Source organism: Amia ocellicauda, chromosome 13 (genome assembly GCF_036373705.1).
Source record: "Amia ocellicauda isolate fAmiCal2 chromosome 13, fAmiCal2.hap1, whole genome shotgun sequence".
In the NCBI taxonomy this organism is placed as follows: Eukaryota; Metazoa; Chordata; class Actinopteri; order Amiiformes; family Amiidae; genus Amia; species Amia ocellicauda.
Window position 1 is genome coordinate 34956004 of NC_089862.1, and position 27627 is coordinate 34983630.

At 44.0% G+C, this 27627-nt stretch overlaps 1 protein-coding gene across 1 annotated transcript; it reads left to right on the forward strand.

The window, feature by feature from the left end:
• Positions 1-29: 29 nt before the first annotated feature.
• nfxl1 (nuclear transcription factor, X-box binding-like 1) lies at positions 30-26972 on the forward strand. The gene is made up of 23 exons (XM_066720729.1): positions 30-100; positions 966-1180; positions 1371-1544; positions 1778-1887; positions 2254-2384; positions 2769-2947; positions 3057-3218; positions 3487-3587; positions 4103-4217; positions 4470-4594; positions 5482-5604; positions 6913-7003; positions 8324-8444; positions 9441-9600; positions 9724-9815; positions 10375-10396; positions 15415-15555; positions 17444-17610; positions 17900-17969; positions 21970-22074; positions 22396-22482; positions 23473-23526; positions 26257-26972. The coding sequence occupies exons 2-23, from the start codon at positions 979-981 to the stop codon at positions 26428-26430; spliced, it is 2706 nt and encodes a 901-aa protein (XP_066576826.1). The 5' UTR covers positions 30-100; positions 966-978; the 3' UTR covers positions 26431-26972.
• The last annotated feature ends 655 nt before the right edge of the window (positions 26973-27627 follow it).

A 27627-nucleotide genomic window follows, 5' to 3' on the forward strand; every position in this document is an offset into this window, starting at 1 on the left:
TTAATCAGCAGGACTACATCTCCCAGAGTGCCCGGGGTATTACGATGCGCATGTGCACGATAAACTCGAGAGAACCCGGATGACCGGTGGATCTGCACTGGTAGGTGTTTCTCATGAAAGGCATTTTTGTGTGTAGATTTGGCCAGTTTACGCACTTTGAAGCTGTGTGTTGTGTGTAATGTCATCAGGGTCTTGCGGAGATGAAACAGTGGAGCCGGTTTAAGGGAAGCAGTCGGGGGGCTGAACTCTGGCCGCTCAGCGCTACAGACCCGGGATCCTGGAGCTCAATTAGTTCTGCACACTATGGCGTGCGCTGTGTGGATCCGTCTCGGGTTTAAACGCACCGTGCTGTGTCTGCATGCCCGCACCCTGCAGGGCTGACATCTGCTGCCTGCGCTCACACTCTTCATCCAGGGACTGTCAAACACAGCCCTGCTGCAAGAAACATCATCGATTATTCTTCAGATATGATGCATTGAACAATCGGTGTAACAGCACACTTTAATCTTTCAAGTATAAGTTTAGGCCTAGATGTTTTTTTTTTTAACTATTTATCGTTTAACTTTTAGTTTCAGTATATCTAATTCAACGATGTGCCGGTAGTCACGAAAACAATGTCTTCCAGCGCAGATTCCCGCAGCTGTGCGTATATTCGTCCTTGTTTCTCAGATGTCCGCATTTCTGCGCAGATTTGCAGAATCCCCCGATCCTATTGGTGGAACAGCGCAGAGCTGCGCACCTCTGCGCTTCATGTGCTTCAGAGTGACGTCACTGCGCAGAAGTGTGTGCTGAATCTGCAGGCGCAGTGGGAAGTTGCTGTGGCAGACAGGGGCTCAGTAGGGTCACATGTTCAGTCATTTCCATTCTGTTTCTACTCAGTAATGAAGCAGCTCTTGTGATGAGTGTTGTTTGTAAGAGATGTGGGGAGCTTCAGATGAACTCATGTTTTATTTTAAATCTTGCAGCATTTGCCACAGGATGGAGCCGGCTTGGCGACAGTCGGGTAAAGGTAGGGGCCGCGGTCGGGGTGGCGGGGGCGCGCTGCCAGACGGTGCTCCTCTCAGAGCCACAGGATACAGAGGCAGCCAGGCCCCTGGCCCCAGGTCCGACGGGGCCTCGTGGTCGAGCAAAGCCAGAGGAGGAAACGCAGCAGCTGGAGCCGAGAACATTTCAAACAAAGGTCAGAAAAATACAACGTGCATGGCAATGGGAAATGTCTGGAGCATCAGAGCACAGGATACAGTTTGGCTTTCTTAGCACTTTTAACACAAACTTGTCAGAAGTATTGTATGGGTGCAAGACATATTCTCCCTTTCCAGCCATGGGTTTGTACAATCGCCTGACCCTTATTATTTTTTTCCGTATGGCAGAGGTGTCCTCTCAGACGAAGTTTGAGGAAATCCGGAGGTCCAATCAGGCTGCAGCTCAGAAGTTTACGGAGGCTCAGTACAGCTCCTCCTCAGAAGATGAAGGGGAGGAGGAAGAGAATGGAAAGCAGGGCAAGATTTTGGCCTCAACATTAACAACGTACACCAGTCAAACAGGTAAGGAACTGAAACCTGGAGTTGGTCTCATGCCCGCCTAGTGCCAGTGCTGCCCTTCCTCCCGTTTCATGTTAGTGATGCCACAAATCGTGCACAAGGCCTCGGCTGCACCCCGTTGTGCACAGCGTGTCTCTGACGCACCGTGAGTGACAGGTCGGCGTCGGATCGCAGATCGGACTCTGACGTAAGCCGGTGTGAATGCTAATTTGTTTTGTTGGCGCGTCTTCCCTTAGGTGGAGATGCCACGGACTTGGAGCGTACCCGGCAATACTTGAACGATGCCTTTCAGTCGGGCGCTATAACCTGCTTGATCTGCATCGCTTCAGTGAAACGGAACCAGGCGGTAAGCAAAGGTTCAGACTACTTTATAAACCATAGTCATGGCGGGGCACTGCGGTCGAGAGGGGACGCCCCGCCGCGCCCGTGCCACTCTCCCTCGGCACTGGCCTTACTCAGTACTGATTTTCAGGTTGTGGTTTGTTACATGATACAGTTGTTGATTGGACTAAACTGTACCGTTTGAATGCTTCCGCTGCCATGATGATTTAATACGCATTTTTGGCCCCGTGACTTACCCTAACGTAGCTTGGCACCACAGTGTCGTCCAAACCGCAGTGGTATCTCCTCTTTCACTGTTTTGACATTTCTACTGAAATATACATCATATTGTTCTCGTTAACCTACGTCGGTTCCTCATCGTTTCTTACAGATCTGGAGCTGCTCGGGATGCTACTGTTTATTTCACATCGGCTGTATACAGAAGTGGGCGAAGGACAGCATTTTCCTGGTGTCTTCTGTAACGGATGAGGACTTTGGCAAGAAAGAGCACCCTTGGCCTTGGTAAGTGACTTCAAAAAGCCCGTCTTGTGATCTTTAAGACTTTTAACGAGGTGAAAGTCAAACATCCAGTTTGCGGCGGGACAGATTAATCCAATGAATGCACAGTACAGCCTTGGCACATCCACCAGCTCACCCATAGAACCCATTACACAGTTTCATCTGTCCAGTTGAATGAATTGTATTGGCGTCCTAATCGGCCAGTGGCTGGCAAAATGACCACAGTTCGGATTCAGATCTGCTCTGATGGTATCCTGCCTTTGGTTGCTTATGAAGGCCACGCTGTTTGCCTGAACTTGAAAGCTTTCCAAAAAAAATAAACACACTTCCAGGTACATTTCCTCAGCCTTTGTACTCGTTTTCACCTCGCCGCTTCCCGTCTCTCAGCCCCAAATGCAGGTATGAGTACAAACCACAGGAGACGCCCAGCCGGTACTACTGCTACTGTGGGAAGGTGGAGGAGCCGCCCCTGGACCCCTGGCTCTTGCCTCACTCGTGTGGCCAGGTCTGTGACCGAGACTTTAAACCCACCTGTGGACATAAGTGCCTGCTGCTCTGCCACCCAGGTACCGTCGGCGAATCTAGTGAAATCGCCAGTCTGTCTGAAGTGTACTTGTAAACACGACTGGCATGACTCTGCGGGTGGAAATAAAACTTGTGTGCCCGTTCTGTTAGGTCCCTGCCCTCCCTGCCCGAAGATGGTGACGGTCACCTGTTTCTGTAAGAAGGCCAGACCAGTCCCCAGACGCTGTAGCGCCAAAGCCTGGTCCTGCCAGAAGGCCTGTGGGAGGATCCTTCCATGTGGGCAGCACCCTTGTAAAAGCCCCTGCCATGAAGGTACATTTAAAAACGATTCCCTAACTCCCAACTGTATCATCTGTGTTTTTGTCTGGAAGCTGTACTTTCTGAACAAAGTGGGAATATGTTATCTTAATAGGGTCCAGCCATTCTCTGGGATGTTGAATGGTGTGAAGATGTTTGTATTTATTTCCCTTGAGGTCATTAGACTCGGCGTGTTTTCTGTTGGTAATGAATGGCCCGGTGTTGGTTCACAACTTGCTTTGGAAGAGGGGACATCATTCACGTGGTCTCTGCCTCCTGTTAGGTGACTGCCAGCCGTGTCCCCGCGTCAGCAAGCAGCGCTGCCTCTGTGGAAGGAATGTGGCCGAGAGACTCTGCGCCAGCCCCGTCTGGCAATGCGAACAGGTGCTCCTTCAGGCTGCGCCGCGTTCCTCGAATGCCTTCCTGTCAGCTGATGCAATGGATACATGTGATGGTTGATGCATTCTGTGCCTATAGTATTTAATGGCAGCCAGAAGTGTTTTTATTAACGTATCGGGGGGAAATGCATTCAATAACAATATTCGTCGACTGTTCAGAAATGAATGTAGCAGTTCTTGTGCTCATTTCCGGACACACGTTTTCTGTAATTGTTGTAAATCGTTTATAGTCCTGTTAGGGTTGGTTTTAAATTGGGGGGGTCATATAGACAATATATTTCTGTAGTCCTCTAAAATATTTAGACACTTTCAAGAACGTAGCTGTGGTTAAGGTAGAAAAATGTTATATTCAGGTTGAATAGTTAGTTTTTTTCCTGCATACAGTTAAGAAAATAAATGACACTTGGTAAGATGTCTTTCAAGAGATTAGGGGAGAATAAATACCCCTCCTTTTCACCGCCACTCTCACACCTGGCTGTGTGTGTTTGTGTTGTGTGTTAGGTGTGTGGGAGAACCCTGTCCTGTGGGAACCACACCTGTGAGAGAGTGTGCCACTCCGGGCCCTGTGGGGACTGTCCCCGCTCCGGGAACCGAGCCTGCCCCTGTGGCAAATCCAGTGAGTACACCTCGGCGTTCTGGCACATCTTGACCTTATTCATACCGAGTCTGAATTCCTGGGCTTCCCGATACCAGCTCGACCTCCTGTGCTACTGTGCATTTATACTGAACACACGTCTTTTGGGGTTAATAAAAGAAAGATCTTCACACAAGAACAGCTGTAAGTGTTGTTGCTCAAACAACCGAACCAGCCAACCACCCAGCGATGGTTCGAGCCCTGTGAGTTGAGTGCTGTGCGCTGTGTTTGCAGGATGCGCGCTGCCCTGCACGGAGGACGTACCCACCTGCGGAGACACCTGCGACCGGGTGATGGAGTGCGGCCTGCACACGTGCTCGATGCGCTGCCACCGCGGGGCCTGCGAGACCTGCCGGCAGGTGAGAGGACGGGCGTGGAAACGGCCATTGTGACCTTTCTTGGCAGCCTTTGTTACCGGACCTCCGGGCGGGCCTGGGAGGGCAGGGCTCGGCTAAAGTTCGGCTTCATTGCTTCGTGCGTTTTTTCTCATTCCGTTTTATTCAAATGGATGTGAGGAGGTTTGACTTGTAAGCACTTGTACTACTTTCCACACTGGACAGCTGCAGTTTAATGCCAGACATGAAAAGTTGATCTTGTTCCTTGTGTGCAGGTCTATGATAGATTAGCTAGACTCTGAATCGTTTGATGGGCCAAATGTGCTCCTCATGAACGTTTCTGATCACAATGCATACATTAATGATGCCACTAGAGGGAGTCGCGGTTCTGTCTCTACATTTTCCGTATCCAGATGAAAGATTTTTTAGAAAAGCAGAAACCATTATGAGTTTGAATGTGTTTAGCATTTCCTCACACGTACTGGTGGCAGACTAGCCATTTATTTTAACAATCGATTGCAATTTCCAGCTGAATCACACACAGGTGTCAAGTGTCTCCAGCACCCGTATGTGGGAATATGTGTTGAGTTTAACCAGGGAATCCGTGTCTCCATGAGTGGTTTGCAGATGTATCCTTTATGTGAAGTGCGTTGCGCAGATGGCAAGTAGATTGAAGACTAATGGTTTTACATTTCTGTCCCCTTGCTCGTTACTACGTGTGAAACAAATGCCTCAGAGGAACCCGAGAGCAGAAAGCTACGGACAGTCGTGTCATCGTTTCTGTTGATTTTGCCTCGCTCTGCGTTTTTTCAGAATTAGTTTATCGTGGAAGAATGTCACCGCGCCGGCGTTTCTCGTGCCACTTCTCACTGCATTTCCTTTTCGGCCTGCTCTGTGTGTGAACCCCCCAGGAAGTGGAGAAGCAGTGCCGCTGTGGGAAGTACACCCGACGCATGCCTTGCCACAAGGAGTACCTGTGTGAATCCAAGTGTCCCAAGACCAGAGACTGCCAGAAGCACCAGTGCAAGAGAAAGGTGAGCCCCCCAGCATGACTGCCCACTATCTACCGTCTCTATTCAATGGGAATAAATAAATATGATTTGGTAAACTATAGTGATTAATGATGTGTCTTCAGTGTTTGGAGCACCGATTCAGCTGAGAGGAAGAATTAAAGGGTCCAGCTGATCAAACAAAGCCAAGAGGGGTGTCCGCTTTTGACTGGCACTATATTGAATCTAAATTAATCACAGAATATTATTGTTTTCAATGAAGGGGATGAATGATTTTGATTATAATCCATAGTTTGACATAAGGGGCCGCCCGACTGTCTGACACAGGTTTCAGGTTCTGTCGAACGGCTCCTTTGCTATCTGCCCAGGGGGGGAAGTGATAATTTGACCTCAGGGTGGAAAAGTCGGAAACGGACATGTGACCTACAAAGTATTTGTTTCCTCTGATCATATTTGGCACTCGGCAGTCCTGGGCATGTAAAATCGTTTCCGTCGAGGGCTGTTCTGTTACACGTAGATCACCTGAGCTCACGGTCTGGCCTGTAAACAATGTAAGCCCTGCTCAAGTCTCTCTTGGCTGTGTCTGAAGCCAGCGCTGTGACCGTGACGAAAGCCCCTTTTCCTGTCCACGGACCTCCGAGCTCTCAAACACTTTGTAATCAGACTGACAGCAAGAGATATGTTTTACTAAAGTGAGAGAAATGTATCTCACTAGCTGTCACACTGGGGAAGGAGGACAGAGTGTAACTGATGTTAAACAGAAGTTGTTTCTCAGTCGCTCTGTGTGTAAAATGTCACAGTCGGCAGCGTTCTCCATGACAGGATGTAGTTCAGGAAACGTGAACTTTAACCAATTTGGAAATCAATTGGCGACTAATGTTAAAATCTGTGTTTTCTTACTGGTTGTCGTCTCAAACGTTAAGCGGATAATTTTCTGAATTTGTCTCGCTTCTTAGTGATGTTGTCATTTGTATATAATTGACCGATTTCATAGCCTCTTCACTGGTGCGTGACGTTAGTCGTTTTTTAAAGTCACATTTTTCAATCTAATTCTGTTACTCTTTTTTTTATGGACAGGCTTCTTGTCTGACACGCATGAAACACATTTGTAATTTGAAATATTTAATCGGTGAAAGCATCGTTCTTGTTGTTCTTTAGCTTTTAAAACCAACATGAACTTCTGTGTAAAGGTGTCTTTGTTTTATGGTCATCTATTAAAATAGAAAAACGGACAAGGGCTACATTAGAGCCCTTTCCCAACTGTCTGTCTGTTTGTACTGGTGTGTGAAAACTGTCACTAACGGTTGGTGGGGGTGTCCCTTTATTCCTCAGTGCTGCCCGGGGAACTGCCCCCCCTGCGATCAGAGCTGTGGTCGAACCCTGGGCTGCAGAAATCACAAATGCCCCTCCGGCTGTCACAGAGGTAAAGATGCACCGTGGCGTCCCCGGCTGACGTTAAATCAAGCCTTCTTCTAAGATGCATTGTTCTTCCATTTTTCGTTTTTACTAAATGTACTTTTTCTCTTCCTGTGTGTAATTACTGGGGAAAATGTATTCCAAGACATGAGATACAATTTATTATTAAGTTTAAAATTGGTTATGATGTCTGCAATCAATAAACAAAGAAAGCAAACCTCATTAGATGGCCTTTTCCTTTCCGCTGTAGAGTAAACACGACTGCCCGTAACAAAGTCAGTTTGTACACTTGGAGATGAACCGCGTAACCGACATAAAAGGGCTTATTTACATTTTCCAATTGAAAATGTCTCTTGCCATGTTATAAATGGGATGCCAGCCTCAGCGGGAGGGAACTTATAATTTTTCAGGGATCGTGTGCCTTGTTTAATCGGGGCGGCGCTGTCAGGCCCCACGCTGTTCGTCTGATAAAACGATGCGGAGAAGCACAGGCTTTCAATTACCATTGCAGATTAAAAGTAAAGCGCGGGTACGATTCTTTCTTTAATAATTCATTTTTCATTTGGTATTTCATTTGCTGACCTTTCGCTGTGCGCTGGTGGAGATACCCGCGCAGCATTGAAAAGGTTTTTCTAATTGTGGGGCCGATAGGTTATCAGATTTTCTTTTTCAACCAGTCTGAACACTTCGAAAGGGCATTTTGTAGACGTAAAAACATTCCAATTGCATCCACACCAAATGTCATCCCTGTTTAATATTAACCGCTTGATTTAAAACCCCTCTTTTTGGATGATTTTGTTGAATGTATTAGAAACTCGGATTCTGTAGCTGCCAGATTTCCAGTTGTCTCTTGTAAATGTGAACAAACCGCCGTTTAAGTTCTGGTGCAAATGGGGAATTTGTTTAGAGAGTTTTAAAGTGCCCGTTGTGCCCAAGAAACACTTGAGGTTAAAATCATTAGTCTAATCGCCCCATACGCATACCAAAACAACAGAACAGCAGCTGCGTATTGTTGCATTACCACAAAGGATGGAAACGGCCTTCTGTACTTTATATTGTTGTTTTCCACATAGCAAAACAATGACTAACTTAGGTACTGAACTTTATCATAATAATAATAATAATAATAATAATGATGTTAGGATACCTTGTAGGTCTCGAAAGCCTTGACAGAAAAAAGCTTTGTGTTGGTTGGTCAGTACGCACACCAAACACATTTTTCTCCATAATATAGCACAAATGCTGTAAGCATTGTGAATAAGCACTGGTCTTGAAACGCTTTCACACCCTGTTGAGACTCCCTGTATGTGTTGTTTGTGCTTGGCAGGCAGTTGCTATCCCTGTCCGCAGACCGTGGACGTGACTTGTCAGTGCGGCACCAGCGGTCTGACCGTCCCATGTGGCCGGGAGAGGACCACCAAGCCCCCCAAGTGCAAAGAACTGTGCAGGTCAGTGTGGGTCTGCTCTCGCATCCTTTCTCTCTCTCTCTCTCTCTCTCTCTCCCTCCCTCCCTCCTATTACCTTTGAGCTTGCTTCTGTGGCTTTAATGTCTCTGGTCTTACATCAGCATTCTTATAATCCTCGAATGCCATAGTCTTCGTATCGAGGTGTGAAAGAAGAGTGTACAAATGTCAGGAACGCGTATCTAGATTATTCCTGAGCATCACGTGCAACCTGAAGACACCACTCAGTAGAAGGCTAATGTTTCTTTGTTTTTAATTTGTAGAGAGAGGTGTTGTGGAGAAATTTGGAATGGATCCACAGTTATGGGATCGGCTCATTTTCGTATATGACAACACAATGAGATTCGTACCCTGTACATTGTACCTTAACATCTCTGAAGAGAAATGTGTATCTAGATGGCTTTTTCTGAAAATTGGACCATGGATTAAAAAAAAAAAAAGACATGCTTTTTGAATTACCATGCTTTCACGAATTGAGATGCTTTGGTATCGGGGCACTCTGTAGCTGAGTGCACGTTGTCCTATTGTGCTAGGGCAGTTGTAGACAGAAATTGGCATTATCGGATAAGGAAAAACATCTAGATTTTGACAAGGTTATGAAAAAAGCAACGTAGCGTGTATTGATTTCCTGGGAATTGCGTTACATTCTTAGTATCTAAATATGGTTTTGAGTTGTAGAAAGCTGACGTGCCCTTGAGTGTCATATCTGCTTAATTGTGAAGGCATCAAGGCTTAAGAGTTTTTTTTTTTCCAAAGGCACAACTTGAAAAATAACCTTCTAACCCTTGAGTGAGGCAGCTTTGGTCCTGGCATGGGGTTGGCACGAAGATGTAATTAAAATTCAGTAGAGTTCATGCTTTGGGCTGCGTCCCAAGGTTGAGAATTGAGAACTTTCCAACACTGCTTGAGTGTGATGAAGGGGGAGGGGAAAAAAAAAGGTCACTGGCCTTATTGTCAGCGTCCCGTGTGCCGTTTGTGTAGGAGCCCATCGACGTGTCACCACACGAGCCGAGAGAGACATCGCTGCCACTTTGGCGCTTGCCCACCGTGCCGACAGCCCTGCCAGAGAACGCTGAGTAGGTGTGGGCACATCTGCCCGGCATCCTGTCACGACGAAGTGATGGTCAAAAGGACGGACAAGGTAAGGGCTGCTGTGAAGCTCCCCGTCAACCGTTTGGGGAGTTGTTGCGAATTCGTTTCAGATTCTACCAGGAAAACAGTCAATGTTGTAATGCTAATCAAGAAACCTTGTCTTGGGTTCCAGCCTCAGCTCGCGGGCCCCTGGGAGCAGCCGTCCGAGCCAGCGGTGGTCCGCACGGCCTTGCCATGCCCCCCCTGCCTGGTCCCTATACCCACGTGAGTATACTCCTTAAACTCCTGCGTACTCGTGCTCTAGGGAGGCAAGCTCCTCGTGATTGTACAAAATCTCTTCTCGGTATGTAGTAGCCTTTTTTGTTTGCCTGTTTAGGGAAGGTATAGTAAGCAGAGATGGAAATCACTCCCATAGCATCATCCCGTTTCGAATTCTGCCACCCAGCTGTTTCTTCAGTTATCGAGATTTGAAAGTCATGTGTTCACGGGCTGTGCAGATTCACTGGAAATGAGCTCCAGAGCGAGAAGTGAGGAGCAGCTGGTTTGTATATCGAAGAGCCTGCAGATCGTGCATCGTGAGACGGATAACGATGTTGTGCAACTGGAGTCCGGTTTCCATCCCTGTAAAGCTCCGTCAGGATGTATTCAAAGGTTTTCCGTTTGTCTGGCTTATTTCGGTTCTGCTCAGGAGTAGTGTGTTTTCACACTGTGCTGTAGTTGCTTTTCTTTTCTTTCTTTTGTTCCCCATGTACTTCTAACACTGATGTTGAAAAGCCCCTTCAGGCCGAGCATTAACCGGATCTCTTGTGTTTACTCTTCACAGGGCCTGCCTCGGGAAGCATGAGGTGAGTCAAAACCTAGCAATGCTCTCCTGCGTGGGTGTTTCTGTTGGCACGGTGTCAGGATCGGGGAAAGAATCGCAACTATTCAACAACACGAGGTTGTCCTGTGTGTCTTCATGTGTGAGAATAACACTGGCCTCGCTGACAGCCGTGCCACCGATGGCACACTGTGACCATTTGTTTTCATGCTGTGGGTCTGTCTCTGTTGAGCTTTAAGGGACTGTTATAGCCGAGCACAAAGCCTGTCTCAATCTCTGATGGATAAACGTCACAGTGATGTTTTGGTTATTAAATTACACTTTCTGTACATCTGTAGTTGGAAATGAGGCCCAATTGATTGTTGTATAACAACAAGCGAAATGAAATCATTTGAGGTAAATTTGCCTTTCAATCTTTGAAGGGCTTTGTCCTGCCCATGGCCTACAGTTTAAGGAAGAGAAACTGTAAAGACTAACTCTTTCACATGTTTATATTTATCTTCTTCTTGGGTTTTCTTGTGAAGATTTATGCCTAAAGCCCCAATACGTACTACATGAGCGTCCTACCACAATCTCCCCATATCATTCCACATAAACTGCTGCTGACGTGCTCCAGATCTCCTTCTCTTTCTGTAATAAACGGCTGGCGTGATTTAAAGTTGCAATGCCACGTCTGAATATTTCTCCTTCTGAATGACTTGCGTTGTGAAACGAAAGGTGCGGGAACAGGAGCAGAGAGAGGTGGGTGGGAATAAAAGAAACGCAAAGAAGAGCGACCCGGCCACATGTTGTAAACACCTGTGCTCCTCGCGCACCAATCCAGTATATTTGTCGCTGAAGGAGTTGTTCAGTTGACGAATTAGATTTGTAGCGTTAAATAAGTTTGCTCAAAAACATTCTACAATGGGTGGACCATTTCTAGTTAAACATTGGTTGTTAAAAAGACATTCTTGTTTAAGCATGAATTAAAAATTATAATTCCAAGCAGTTCCCCTGCCTTTGCCCTGCAGTTCGATCGTGTTAAATATGCGGAGATCGTATCCAGTACAGCAACTGTTTCTGTAAACGCACGGCCTTTTGCTTCATTCTAGTTTTTTGCTCCAGATGGGATTTATAATGGAGTCGGAGAGATAGGGGGCGACGAGTCGAACACGTCGCTCTGATAAGAGAAAGGTCATTGGCTCTCTCTTTGTGACTGATAGAGGAAGATGGCAACTGCTTATTAGTTTTATATTTATTTAAATTTGCCTTTTTTGCTTTCAAATGTCATCTCCAGTTGAAAGTTCCTGTTTTTTCGTTTTTTGTTTAGGTTTCTAACTTGTTAGATACTTTGCAGCTCCAGAGTTAGTCAGAAACGAGGAAACGCCCATTCTGTTTTGGCGTCTTTACAAAAACGCTTCCTTCTGTGCTAGAGAGAACATCTTCTATTACCCTTGTAGAGACTTTGAGACAGTTTAGCATGGAAAGGTGGAAAGCCAGCCTCCCCTCAAGCGAGACTTACGGCGTGTTTCAGGTCATTGGCACCGCTATTGTGTTCTTCCACTTCTCCAGGTGTAGTCATTTGTCCGATTCCCCTTCGATCAGCATTGCCATGTTTTGACCGTCAGCTCTCCCGCCACCCGTCTGCTCCCCACTGTGACCTCATTTGGGAGAACAGTTATACGTCTGACGCCCCGCAATCCGGGAAAACGGTGCAGATGGTAATAGTGGTGCTCGGTTCGCACAACACTTCCTGTAATGAGGGAACTTTTTTTTTTTCATACATTCACAAAGGATCTTGTGCTTTGTTTTCTGGCATATAATAATGATATTTATAATTTTGGTTTTACACTTGGTTTTGTTGTTTTTACAGATTGATATTCCAGTGCACACAATGTGTATAGTAGCCATATTGACTTCAGTGTGCCTAGTATTAACTGTTTTATCTTGACCAATGTAGATGTCTTCGCTTTGCATTGAGGTAGTTGCTCTAGCACACACAGGCATTTATATTCCCAAAGAATAACTGAAAATATGACACTTTTATGGCACATCAAATCTTAAGATGATATTATGATATCTTTAGTCTGATATTATATTTGATTATACAGTAGTATAAGTTTGGCTGTTCCTCACCCAGTTTTATTCCTCCTACACAGCTGTTTCTGTTTCAGTTAATGATTGTGTTTCAACCGACATTGAATTGATGATCATTAGCACCTGTGTGGTATAATTGTTTAATCAGACACCTGACTAAATGCCTACAAAATCCCTGGCTTTGTGCAAGTGTACCTAGAAGAACTGATGCTGTTTTGAAGACAAAGGGTGGTCACACCAAATATTGATTTGATTTAGATTCTGTTCACTCACTTTGCATTTAGTTCATTGATAAATATAATCTATTAATGTATTTTTTTGAAAGCATTCTTACTTTACAGTACTTTTGCACAGTACTGTATGTTTTGTTTTCCATTTTCTGTAGATAACTAGGGGAGCTTTTGCAGATTATTTTTGGGAAATCATGAAGTACCTCTTTGGGTAGTAGAGTTTGGTTTTCTTGCTGGGCATGCAGTGCATTGCACCGTTCCGCTGTGGGGTGGAAGTAGCTGGTCATCAACTTATGCATCCTCTCCAACCGCGGTTACTAATGCGGCTTCTGGGCACGTTAAAGTTGACTTCATTTAACAAGCGTGACAAGTGCCAGCCTGATCTCTGAACTACACGGCTATATTTGAAATACCAGGAATGAACAGACCTGTCTGTATGAGAAAAAGGGATTCCCCTGGCCTTCCTTCCAGGCGTGAGTGGCGCTCGGCTTTTGCATCATACGTTCTGGAGATCTGTGGAAGTGTGATAAAGTTACTTGAGTCACAAGCAGCCATGGGCATCACTTCCGCTGACGTTGAACAGCCCATAGGTGCCAGCCAGCCTCTCCTGCTGACGTCCGTTGATGCCCGGCAGATCGGGGTCAGAAAAGAACAAGACGTTAGCTTCGATATATTTGACACCTGAGAGCTACAAAATGTCACATCTGTACTTCGTAAGTGTTAAATCGGAAAGCGTTTTTCTTGGGGCAAAGAGGCGTTCGTCATGCTGCGTTTAATTTTTAACCTTCAACACAGGCACAGATGCACGCGATTGAGTTCATTGTGTGCAAACCACCCAAAAGGAAGCCTGTGATTTTTCAGGTTTAGGTAGTATTTTAAAATCTACTTGGCTGTGTATCTTTTCTTCAGAATAACATTGTTTATTGGGAATATTGTACAGCTAATGTTAATTGCTTGCGGTCTAAATATTCTAGTTTTATTTTTTCCACAAAAGATTTCAACTTACTCCCTGTGCTTTACCATTTTTATATTTTTCTCTGAGCCTAAGATGCCCCCAGAGCCCTGTGGGAGTCTCATTTGTTGATGGCTGAACAAAGGCACCAGAAACTGAGAGACTGGAATCAAGTTGGGTGTTTCTGTTCACTCCGTGCCCATCGATGGTGTCCAATAGACCGCTCACTTGCTCTCGGTTATCAAAAACAATTCCCAAAGTGTTATCCTAGGACTTGTACCGCAGGGTCATCTTAAGGTCAGAATGTCTTTACAGCTAATAAAGTACAGGGGAGTAAGTGTTTTACCTTACAGGGGACATTAATTAATCGAGGGCAGAAGGGCTGTTACAAGCAGTTTCAGAAAAAAGCCAAACAAAGGATTGATTGATGGTTTCTTTTGTACATTAGTGTCTCAGGGACACGGTGCCAAAAGCAACAGCTTTAAAGAGGTACAAATAATTAAGGTGAATGGATACTTACATGTATATATTTTTTGTTTATAGTGATGCTAAAACCAGTAATGAAAATTGATGTACATTTTAGAAAATATTACTTTTTTTTTCTGTGGCTACACATCTGAAATAACTAAAAGCAAAATGTGACTCGTGCCCTTCAGCGTACGAGTGATATCCGAGAATCGAGTTGATGATTGTCCTGGAAAGTGCCCGGGTTTGAAGTCCATTTTCATTTGTAACCGCCATCGCTCTGTGGTCCATGCAAATTAAAAAGGAAAACCCTTGTGTTGCCAGCCGTGGCAGGAGATGTTCGGGGGAAGGTCAGGCCGAGACGAATTCCATGCTTCGGCATTCAGCTGCCTGGCAACAACGGCTAATTAGGTTAATCAAGTCAGAAGATGTTCTGTCTAGACGGTTGGATTCAAGGACTCTGGCTGATGTTCAGTCTTTCTCGCTCACATCTTAGAAGTGGACATTATAGGATACTTGCAGTGCGTGTGCTATCTGAACATTATACAAGGGAACCAGGACAGTAGGCATAGATATTTATTGTTGTTGATCTTGCTTCACTTTGTTTTGATATATCAGATGAAATGTACTTGTCATGTCTGAATATGTAGATACACTGGTTGAATAGGTGATATTAATTAGAGAATTCTTTGACAGGTGCCTAAGTTATGTCTGAAGCCTCGATATGTTACCACAGCCAATGATTTGACAGGCACTGTGTAGTCTTACGCTTGCCTGAGATCTCAGTTCCACCTATGGATATACTGGGCATCTGCCATGTACAACATTCAGTCTGTCTGTTCTTAGTTAAGACCTAAAACTGTGTTCACATCTGCTTTGCAGACCATGAAGTATGTCAACAAAATCAGTGCAAGCAGAAGGCCAAATCTGCAAAGGGAGCTCAATTCCTTTCTTAGAACCCAGCATGAACATGAGGATGTTCTTTTAGACAAATATAACAGTTTGTTTTTTCTTTTGCATTTCTGTTTTGAGTTAATACACAGAAAGGGATTACATTTCCCAAATGGAAGTGAAATTGACAGGTTTTTTTTTGTTCTTTGTTTTTCCCCCAACCTTTCCTGGTACTGATGTCTGTTCAATCAGTTACTTTTCATCCATATTATGTGCAATATACACACCTCAAAGTGACTTCAATGACTGGGTTCGTGTGTTTGATCCTGCCACTGTGGTAGCATGATAGCAACACTTCAGAAATGTTCTTCTGGGGACGGGGTCTGAATTGTGTTCTCCCATCCGATTGGTTCTTGTTGAATATTGCAGGTGACGCCCTTGCCATGTCATGAAGCGCGCCCCTTCTCCTGCAGCCGGCCCTGCGGACGACTGCTGGGCTGCGGCAACCACTGCTGCACCAGAGAGTGCCACACCGTGACGCTGCCCGACGAGAGCGAGGACAGTCAGAAGGTATCCCACTCTACAGGACAGATCACATGGTTCAGGGCTTCTTGCGCTTTGAGGATCTCCTAACCTCTGAGAAACCCTTCGAATCACCTCGGGTGGTCTGAAGCATGCCGCGTGGTTCCTGGTGTGTTCGTTGAATATAACGACGGTTGTGTATGCAGTGAATCAGAGATAATGGAAAACACATTTCAAACAGTGTTAACATTTGCATTTGACTTTAATTGACTATTTAATTAATGAGTGTAATTGAGATGAAGAACTGTGTCAGTCTTGCACACTTAACAAATATTAATGATTTGACTTACTGTTTAGCCTTATGGAAGAATATATTTAAAATAACTGAAATCAGCTCTGGATCTTTAATTTCTCTGTCATTAAAATAACACTAAGAAGTATACATGTATACATATCATTTGTCGAAAAGTATTAAGTTTCCTCTTATGCTATTTCCATCTCCAGAGTAACTCCCTTTATTAACATTATTGGTCGTGTCTGGGCTACATTTTAAAACCAGATTTACACAATTTAACCATTTGTGAGAGCGCATGCAATTACCCAGCATTTCTCACCAGATTTTGAATATTCGTCCGAAAGTGCAGAATATCTTTTGTTGGGTGGAAATGTCAGTGTTGCTTCGAATGGTATTTTGGACGCTCGGTGAGGGGGCATTGAGTTTCTCGCCGTCCCAAGCTGTAGGTATCTGTGCCCGTCTGTCTGATCCTGCATAAGCACGAGGGGTTGCTAAGTAAATAACTCCACTGAAATAGCTGTAAACCCAGCTCAGGCCTCACCTTCCTAATTTAGAAGGTGTCAGGAAGAAAAGGATGTTTACAGCAGAGAGCTCTTCTCGGGGTTGAGCTCCAGAGTGACTGAACACTTTCGGGTTGCGTTGTATCTGTGGCCTCTTAAGTGGGTGGGAATACTTGCCCAGCCTTTTCTGATAATGTTAAAATGTGCCCAATTGATTGACCTCAGGGAAGTAACTCGGTGTACTTATGAAAACAACAAGAATTACACGTGATAGAGAACAAATGCCAGATATCACCAGCATCTGTTTGCACGCGTGTGTGTGTGTGTGTGTCGTGCGCTTTTACTTTTGGGGGATGAGTTTAGTTTACAATTCCGTTGATATTAAATGATAAATACTCCTTGAACACACAACTATAAAACCTGTATTTACAGAAAACTGAAAACTCGTGTAGAAAACGATTACTACAGATTACTAAACCTAATCTACAGTCACCTGCTTTAATTAGGCACCATTCAAAACGCGTACCACAGAGACCCCTCTTGAGCTGCTGTTCAGACCTCCAGCTCTGCATATCTTCCAACAGGGCCGTCCAGGTGCTCACATGTCTGTAGTGGGACCAGAACAGCTATAGGGCTTCATAGCCAGTTTCTGGACATGGCACGGGCTGAAAGGTTTTTGGAGGAGCTCTGACGCTGACTGCCCTGCCCGCTACTGCCGCAAGGCTTTGCAAGCAGGGAACGAGGGGAACAGAATACACTGCGCCCTCGTTCTTCAAGTCACTCACTTGACCTGTATTGGTGCTGACCGGAGTCATGATCTTAAAGACGAGTCACCCTTGACCTGTGTGCTCATAAATTTTGACGAGGCTTAGTTACAAGGTTTGACGGTCCCAGTGCTTCAGCCCTCTTGACAGCACACACCTCTAGAATACGTTTCCTCAGTCCCCCATTGATTAACTGTTTGTGTGGACCTGTAAAGCATATTGTTTCAGTGACTTTTGGAGGTAGACGTTTTGAAATCCTGACGCATACACAAAACTGACACGCCGCATATTTGCCCCCGAGACCGCCTCGTCTTGCGCGTCTGTCGGGTTGTGGCAGTGTTCACCAGAACGCTCTCTGTCCTGTTGTCCCGACGCAGGCCGGAAGGGAGTGCCAGTCGTGTGAAGAGTCCTGCGGACAACGTCGCCCCGCCGGCTGCTCGCACCCGTGCCCGCTGCCCTGCCACTCCGGGGACTGCCCTCCCTGCGCGCAGATGATCAGACTCAAATGTCACTGCAAGATAACGTCCCTGTTCATCGAGTGCTTGTAAGTATTCAGACGCTGCGGACTTGACGTTTCTCTCCGTCAACGACAACAAAATAAAACAATCCGGGGCTGAGCAAAACATTGTGGGGAGTCTGATTTCATTTTGACCGCGGGAAAAATTAAGAGTGTCAACCGACCCTCTGTTGGGTACACAGGATGAATTCCCTGTACACTTAACCCTTCTTTACTGTCTTTAATAATTACCCACTACCTGTGTCATCAATGTGGAAGGATTGCCCTCTGCTTTCAAGTGTCTGTCATTGATTTCTGTCCTACTTCTCCGTTTTAGGAAAATCACTACAGCTGACAAAGAGACAAAAAAGCTGCTCGGCTCCTGTAAAAACCAGTGTCCTAAACAGGTATGTATGTTTGTTTGTTTGTTTTCCATGAAACTTTCCATTTTGAATAGATTTCTCCCGATGAGTATTTTTATATTGTGTGACATGTGCTTTCTCGGCTCCATTGCGGGGCATATTGCACAGAGCCTGGGAGTACGATCAGTCAGGTTTCCATAGCAAAAGTCACAGCAAATGCAGGATTTGGCAACGATTTTCCCGGCAGGGTGCGATTCACGCCAGGATCTCTTTATTTTAATACATGTGCACAATGTAAGGATTGTTTAACTCTTTATAATGCCTGAAAATCAGATGGTTCACCAAATGCACTTGTAAAAAGGTCTTGCGTGATAAATGTATCTAGGTTTTTAACAGAAACTGGCACCAATTGTGTTGCCTTTTGAAAGTAATTTACTATAATCCGGCACCAAGATTTCTGCATTATTATTTTTTTCCCTTTTCCCAGAAATGTTTCTACCCAGGTCCATGTTTAATCTGTTTGGTTTAATTTGCATTTTTCCTTGATGAAAGACGTGGTCAAGTCTCTCAGGGACGCGTGTTGCACAGCGCAGCCACATGGTGTTTATCAGCGCCGTGGCTTCGAAGCAAACTCTCAGGCTTAAGTTTTAGCTTAAATAAACAAAAATCAAGCAATCCATTTTGATCTCTATTTAATGATTTATTTGTCCATTGCATGACTTAGTCATATAATATACACATTTGAAGAAACAAAACTCAGAAAGAGCAAGAAAATACAATATACAAGTTTAGGGCTACACTGCACATACAAAAGACCTGGTGTGAACCTCCAAGTGATGGCAGTTCAAAAAGTTGTCGAACTGTGGTTCACCGGAACGGTAAAGAGGTTGCGGTCTTTATGAATGACTGCTGCGGGCCCTGACTCTTCCTCAGTCCTGAATACTAGTGCAAGCTCAGTGTTTTCCCCTTTAGAAACTCAAAGTAGGTACATTATAACGCTAGATATCAAAGGAGAGCGAGTATATAAGTTATTCGTAAGTGGTACCTGAATATCTTGTACGGAGCACTGTTTACACCACCATCTTTGAGCAGAGAGCGCAGAGGAGCAACAGGTTTGCAGCCAAGATACAAGTGCTAAACATGCAGGGACACTGACAGCTCCTCCCCTCAGCGCTTCGGAGAAAATGTGCGGACTTTACGAGCTCAGGCTTTGTTTGTTTCTAAAAATCTGAATCTGGGTGCGACTTCTTAGGGAGAGTTTAAACAAGCAGACACCCTGAGGAGCAAACGAGCAGAAACTGCCAGAACCTGAGATGGACGGAGTGTCTTTGTGCTGGTTTCTTTGATCCACTGAAAAGGTGTCAAGATATTTAGAAGCGAGGACATGTTCTGTGAGCACTAGCACTAAAAGACAAACCGTTAAATGAAATCTGAACCAGGCAATTGTAATTTTCAGAGAAACAAAAAGTGAAATATCACTTAAATAGTGAAACCTAATTGAGAAATAGCTGACCGTCATTCACTATAGATCTGGGGTATTTCTAACATTTTTGCTCATCTTTCCCAAATGTATCAAATCGCTTTACGTTCATCTTACAGGGTTTCCCCACAGAAATGTGCATGGGCATGGCGGACTGCTTCAGATTTGTCGACCAGGGCCGGGAGGGAGGTTAGTCGTAGCGAACAACAGCGGGGTTGGTGGTGGCGAACGACAGCGAGGCGTGGAGCATGTACAAGTGCGCTTGTTTCAATTAAGTGTTTTTTTTGCCATTTACGCATTTGTTTGGCCAGGCAAGCCGTACTCCCCCCCCCACTGTCTGCTTATAAGTACAAGGGATCAACTGAAATTAAAAGCAATGGCGTAACCCTTTACCCCACCAAAAGGCTCATATTTTAATTCTGGCCACCCATGAATTCTAGATTTGCTTAATAATAAAAATCATGTGTGTATGTATAAATCCAAACAAATGTTTATAAACAAGAATGGTGTAACACACAATATTTATTTAACTCAATGAGTCTGTAAATAAGATGTGTGTGAATACTTTTGGATGAAACTTTTTAAACGAGGTACACCCAGATGTCAGCAACAGCCGCCTCCATTAAGAACCCAGTCTTGTACCGAGAGGTTTTTAAACCTGCAACATTAAGACCCCTAGTACATCTCTGTGTAATGACTGAATTGTCCGTAGCGTCACTGTATTGAGATTAGCGACTGCGACATTCTGGCCATCCAAGTGAAGCGCTTTTTGTTTGTGCGTCTCTTTCCCAGCCTGAGAAAAGGTAGAATGTGTGCAGATGATTCCCAGTGGCTGGCTTATTAAAATGACTCTGTGTTCCCTTTAATTGCGTGTTTCTTTCTGCTGGATTACACAAGGAGCCGTGAGACCGGAGGGGTCCGGTGGAGGGTGCCGGGCCACGGGGGACCGTCTTCTCATGATGGCTCTGCTTGCACTGAGAAGTCGTTAGGAACCGTCAGCTTGCAGCTTGTTAAAAAGATTTGCTTCACAATCGGACTCTTTTTGCGTAATAACAGCGAGCTGTCGGGGTCCTAATTCACCACCGCATTCTTGACCGCTTGACCACAATTATTTTTTACGTGCATCTAGGATACCTGTAACCAGTGTTTTCTTATGTAAGATTGCTCTGGCTTTCTTTCATTAGGTTTGATATTTGTTAATTGTACCGTTGTGCTCTAATGAGTTCGTTTTGGCTGCGAGTTTTACTTTTTAATTGAAGTACGTGGGGGGGGGGGGGGGGGGAAATCTACTTTTTTTTTTTGTACTTTTTTGTACTTAGACATTTTCGGTCTAAGATCTGATTCACTGTTAATTATTCTACTACAATTGCCCTTGTGAGCAAATCATTAAGCCTAAGTACGCTTTGAGATTTGTTGACTTTTGTATCTGGGATTCTTAGTGTGATCTATGTAGGCAAGAACAATTATTTATAAAAATGAATGTATGAAATGACCATTTAAAAGTATACATATATAAAAACTGTTACAGTGAACTTGCCACCCAGATTCTCAGAGCCGTGGGAATCTGAGACGCCGGTGTTTCTCAAAGGGAAAAGTACGATTTAAAGCAAATACAAACGGGCAGCAGTGGACAGTTCAGTCGGTTTAAGGGTTTGGTCTTACAGCATCATGGTGCTCAGTCAGACATGGTGTCAACATCCAGTTCATTGACAAGGATCTTGGGAGAGAGTTTTAGGAGCTAGTTTGTACTGTTGCCTGAGAGCTGTCCCAACCAGGTTGATCTCCTGTTTGATCTGATAAACATTCGTCAGAAAAGCCCCCAGACAACTTTAAACGTGGCAGCTTGAAAGCATGATATGATGGATGCTTCTCCATAGGTTTCCATGCAAGGACATCTGTGACAAATCGCTTAATCTTGCCGAGTCACTTCCACTGGGGAGTAGTTCTCTCTGGGGACCTGGGAGGACTAACTCCCCGCTGACTGTTATTACAGGTGTTCAGATTGACTTCCAATCAGTGTAATTCGTACAATTAAACGTCTTTGAAATTTAAACGTTTTGTAACCAATTTGTTTATTAATTTCTGTGAAGGCATTTCCATAATTTATTGTACATGGTATAAATGTTTTTTTTGTTTTTTTTATTTAAACCTAAAAAAGGTTTAGTTGCATTCTCAACAACCCATTTAAAAAAAACTTTAATATTTTAAGTGTTATTTTAAATGGAGTTATCCGTGATGTGACTCTTTTGAGCTGATGTTTATTTGTTATTGGCTTATATTGCAAAAAGTCCTAGAACATTTCATTTCTGTGAAGAGAGAACATCAGAAAGCAACCATCTCTAAACAGTGGTTTTCATATTGTTTGCTAATAAATCGTTCTCCAACGCCTCTCATTTTAAAATGTTAAAAGCCAGAAGGCGCTGGAGATTCGCTGGTGTCAGCCACTTCCTTTCAAAGGGAGAATACGAGTGTGTGACGCTGCTGGACAAACCTCATTACAAAACGTCTGAGGCCTGTTTCTCTCTCTACATTAAAACATCCGAATCTGCCTCCGTCTCGTTGCAGCTGCCCTGCGGTCATCGATGCAAAGAAACCTGCCACCCGGGGGGCTGCGAGGGGACCTGCAACCAGAAAGTCAAGATCAAGTGTCCCTGCAAAAGAATCAAAAAGGTAACGTTCGCATCTCATTTTCACTTGTGTGGTTTGCGAAGCCGTTTGCCCCGTGCCGCTGGGTTATAGGGAACTGAATCTAGCGCTCCGAGAGGAAATTGTTGGGGGGTTGTTTCGAGGGAGTCAAATCCTGAGACTGAGCTATCGCCAGTGTCAACCCCAGGGACTATTGCAAGATCAACGGCAAGGAGAGCCCAGCGACAGAGTTGGCACGCAGGATGAACTTGAAGACCGAATTAAACGGGGCATTTCTTTGGGCACGGATACTGCGGCACGTCTTGTTTGCGAAAGACTCACTTGCAAATTTGGTTGTCTGCCCAGGAACATCCCTGCTCCAAGGCCCGTGAAGGCCAGATCGTGGTGGATTGTGATCAGGCGTGCAAGGACCTGCAGAAGGCGGCTTCGGAGGTATTTTATCGCAATGTTTTTTGTAATGATGAGGATTCTTTCAATTCTTGTTCGCGTTTTAATCGTATGCATGTCATGTTTCTAAATGTTGTGTGGGAAGGAATGCAGTATTAAAAAAAAAAAAACATGCAGGGACAGACATCACCTTTGGGAATATGACTGAATGTCTAGTGCTCAGAGCGGCGAGTGAAACAGCATCTTACGGTCATATTTTCATGCACATGTTGTTGGCTTCCGATTTCTCTATTAAAAGACCTGAAATTATAAATATAACTTCTCTTTTCATTCTACAGAATGCTGGTCATTCTTATACACTTAATCTAGAGATACGGCAATTATAACATTTTCTGTTTCAACATTTCTTCCTTTGGCAGATGTGTATAGTTTCTGTAGTCCTGTCTTAATGGTGACATAAAGAACGTGCACAGTCCAGTGAGATGAAATGTGTGTGTTTTGTTCTCATTGTGCACTCATGATAGTATTTAAGCATTTAAATGTGTATGTAAGCGTTATATAGTAGCCAAGTGTCAGTGATTTTAAGTAATCTCAAAGATTACTGTATATATTTCTTCTCTTCACTATGTAAGTTTGTGTGATTTTGAGAATGCTGAAGAGCTGCCGCTACATTTATTATTTTAACATTTGTTATTGTAAGCCTTTCTGAAATGATCCATTATTTCAGTTAAAGATGATGTTTTAGACACGGCTGCAAATGTTTTTAGTGCCCTTTCAAAATGCACAGCTGATTAAGATATAACCGCACAGGCACATGCTTTTCTCATTGTGATGAATATTTAGACACCATTAACGCTTAATCATGATGGGATTGTTTGTTGAAAGCAAATGAGGATGGCGATCATGAATGTTAATAGTTTTGTGTTAGACTGCCATTACTCCATCTTGGATTGGAAAAGTAATCAGACGATTGTGGGCACTTTGCAAAAATACATAGAAAACACTTTATGGATTATTGATTTTCTCTCCCTTCAGATGAAAGAGGCAGAAGAAAAGGCTGCAATTGAGGAAGAAAAGCGTAAACAGCAAGTAAGTTCTAGTTTTGAAAGCACTATTGAGTTTATCAGACCGGTCCTTATGTACGACTGAAGTCCCATAATACTTCAGATTGCGTTTCCTTTCAGATGCCTTTACCCAGAGCGACGCACACAAAGCAGGGTACCATTTACAGCACATGCAGTAACGTGGCGATGTTTTATCAATGTTAATTTTAACCCCCCTCTCCTTTTTGTGGTAAAAAAACTGAATCAGATCAGATATGCTGTTGGTGTTAGAATAACTGTCATGCTGTGAAATGAGTAAGTGCTGTGAAAAAGGTTTCGGATTTAAATCGCTTCAGAGAATCTTTATTTAATCTTTGGTCCCCTGTCTCTGCTGGATTCGATTGCAATGGCAGTAGTTTCTTGATCTTGAAAAGGTTTCATATCTGTTAAGACCTCCACTCCCGGGCACCATTTTCCAATACACCTGCGTCTCCTTAATTTCCTTTACTGGAAAGAAAATGCAAATGGAAAATTCACGCATCTGTGTGTGTGTGAGCCTCGTCTGCCCGCTGAAGCCATTTTTAGCCCCTGGTATGCTGCGTCCCAGATAAGTAGAGAGGTCAGATTATGGGCCAACTGTTTGAGGATTAAATAGTTTGGGCACACAGGTCAACATGTCAGTTATGATAATCCATCACTACAAACCTTTTACTCAAAGGTTTCTGATTAAAGATTGTGAACACAACCCTGGGTCTTTGAGTGACTTGAGACAAACCATCAGGGCTTGTACCCCCAGAGATGTATTTCCTCCTGGGGAGTGTTCCACTGCTCTGTGCCTAAAGGTTATTGTCCTCTATGGTCACAGTGACGGTATTTTCACTGTACTTTTGTTTATTAAATCGGTGAGAACAAGGGCTCTGTGAAAACCTGCTGAGAAGGGCTCGAGACCGAATGAAAATGGGTTGAAATTATCTCTGTGGGAGCACTTTGGTTCTAGTTTGTACGTATGCTTCGTGGGAAATTGAAAGTTGTGAAGTCTTCTACTTAAATTACCACATGCACACACATGCATATACATACTTAGAATAAGGCAAACGACTATTTTCACAGCAAAATGGTCCATTTTGATCCACTGCTATACCGGCAAGGCCTAGTTTGTCTTCATTCACCTTTCATATGCGTTCCCAGATCGTCCGATGCATTTTGCGCGGCTTTCCATACGGTTCCGTATCAGTCAGAAGACGCTGCATGGCATGCGAGTGTTCAAAATACAATTACATTGATCCATTGGGGTGTCAATCCCCAGGTGGACATTTCATTATCATCTTGAGAAAATAAGTGCTTTGAATGACACAGGAAGTGGCACAATGACACGCCGAAGGATGTCCTTCCAAACCGCAACCTCAGTCGGCTCCGTGTTGTGTGGGCTATAGTCTGCTGTGTTTTTACATTGGTATTGGGAAAATGTGCATATGCCATCAAGATCATTTGTAGCTACAGTCCAATAAATGTCTACAGTCCTACCATTTACTTACACCCTTAACACACGTCTATAATTTCACAAAATATATTCATTACCCAGAATAATTAACCTTCAGACAATTGTTATTGATTTCCACATTTCTATCTGGTTTCAAAAAATATAATCAAGAAATATATCCATATAATTGATAAGCAAAAGCAAAGCTGTAAAATTAATTGTAAACCTGCCAGATAAGTTTATTTACGTACACAAATAATGGATCTTGGTAAGAGCTGTCTGATCTAAGATAGCTGTTCATTTCAGATCAAAGACATTTCAACAGCTGTCACTATTTTAAAGGACAAATATTATTAATAGAAATGTTTCCATTCAATAATTATAGTCGGATAAACTTAGCAGTTTTATTCTAACATATTAAAAATAAGTAGAGTAGCTGGAGTTGGGTTCTGCACGTCTTGTAACGGGGCACAACAGCGGTCTGCGGATTCAATGCGTCCGACTCCTACAGCACAGATCAGTCCAAACGCAGAAAATACACCGAAAAGAAAAAAGCAGTTTCACACGCTTCACATCTTTGTTTTCAGAAAGCGTACGAAAGTCCAATTGTACTCATTTGTGAGACATGAATTAAAACTAGTCCCCACACACACACACATCCTAAACCCAATAATTGTCATATTCCAGTACTGAAGCCAGTTAACGGAACATGTCACTTTTATTAATGTCAAGTGTTTGTACTGATCAGGTCCCCTTGTTATGTTAGTCTTGGAGCCCCGAGGTTGAATTGGTTTCTCTTATAATAAATAAAAATCAATTGTTCAACAGCCCTAAAGATGTCAACCTTCTCATTGGTTCATTCTGCTCCAGGGTTCTTTGGCATCTTCCTAATCACCTGGTGCTCATATTAGGAAATCGATGCTGAGATTAAATCAACACTGACCCGTCCGCTAATGGGCAACTACAGAGCATTCTTCTACTCACAGATGTAACCGTTATGAAATACAGGTGAAATTACAAATGACTGATTCAGAAACGAGCGTTCGTGATTTCATAAACCTCTCAGCAGATCAGCTCTGTCCATGTGTTCAGTTCTGTTTCCCATTTCTCTGCCCCACGCCCCACCCCCCACCCCCCCGCCTTTTTGACTGCCTCCCCGGGACATTTTCATGAGGTGTTCCTCTCGGGTGAAGTCGGAGAAGGGAGGCGAAAGTTCAAGCCGTGCTTTATGACGAGGCATGAACCCCCGAAGGAGGAAACAACCCGTTTAATCTCTCTCATGTGCTCGTGATGCAGGCGGAATTGGAGGCGTTCGAGAAGAGGCTCAAAGGGCGTCGCAAGAAGAACCGGAGGAACAACGAGACGGAGGTTGAAGAAACGCTCTGGCAGAAGTATAAGAAGTACATCATGGTGCCAGTCTGTGGAATCCTGCTGGCAGGCGCAACCTTTTATTTAATTCAGGCTAATTAAAATTAGGCTCATTACAGTGATTACAATGTAGTGCTTTAACCTGAAAATGCATACACATTACGAGCAGCCATCCCTCAAATGTGACAATTGTTAGCAGTGGAAAGTAAAATAAACAGCTGTTGTGATGCTTTTGAACAGCCTGCCTTTTTGCTGCGTTGCCTTGGCTCAGTGTCTTCACAAATCGGCATTTTCAGCCCCCCTAGAAAAATGGGTGACCATATAGGCGGCATCGATTACAGTTCTGCTTCTTTATTGTGAAATGTGTTGAATGGGAAGGTATTTAGGCCTATGTAGGCATTTTTTTATTTAACATTTCTCTAGGAAAGTCTGTGTTATAATACAAGTTAGCAGCAAAGAAAAAGCTAAACTAATCTCAAATATTAATACTTTAGTTTACGAAGAGATGAGATACTTTTTTTTTTCACTTAGTCATATGAAGTACCTTTACTTGAATTACCTTTACTTCTACAAAAAAAAAGAAATCAATGTTATGATCTGATGAATATTTCTGTTGTGGTCATTAAAATATGAGTTCAAAAATGTTTTGTATTTTTTTTTTCCCCATAAACCAGCTTCCCCCAGAAAGTCACGAGGTCAGTGTAAATGCATTTGCGAACCGTTTCTGCAGCTTTCCACGTGTGTGTCTGAGCAGTGATTGTAAACATTGTTGCACCCCCCTTATTGTGGCAGAGGGGCACATGAAGACCCCCGAAAGCACACGAGCGGAGTATCCGTCAATGAGTGGGCAATGCTTACGAGAGTGTCTTCAGCACCTCTGTGTCAGGCACATCGATACAAAACTCAGGAGCTTAATCGAAGCAAACCTCAATACAACGTGGGGTCACATGTCTAGATGCTGTCAGCCTCGCCCAGCATGATCTATGAGTCTCTCTTACGATCTGCAGGCTGTCGTAGGCAGTGTGTGTATCTACTATAGACGCATAGTGTGGGAAATAGATTTTAAAAGTGCTAAATCATGAACCATACTGCTACAGCTTTCCCTTACCTATAATGCTAATTGCTCTAGTCAGTCATGTCTGTCAGCCGAGATCCATAAATGATACCCTGGGCAGATTTCAGTGGATGTTTAAGATTGTGAGAAATTCTCCACTATCCTATGCAGCTATCAAACACATTATATTGACATAGGAATCCCTGAACATCCCTGAAAAAACGTCGGCAAGAGACTTGGACTTG

What these genes read in the sequence shown, in the direction of transcription:
- nfxl1 (XM_066720729.1), top strand. Translation starts at nt 979, where the DNA reads ATGGAGCCGGCTTGGCGACAGTCGGGTAAAGGTAGGGGCCGCGGTCGG. An exon ending in AACGTACACCAGTCAAACAG is followed by an intron (nt 1,545 to 1,777) that starts GTAAGGAACTGA and finishes GTCTTCCCTTAG; the next exon opens with GTGGAGATGCCACGGACTTG. An exon ending in AGCACCAGTGCAAGAGAAAG is followed by an intron (nt 5,605 to 6,912) that starts GTGAGCCCCCCA and finishes TTTATTCCTCAG; the next exon opens with TGCTGCCCGGGGAACTGCCC.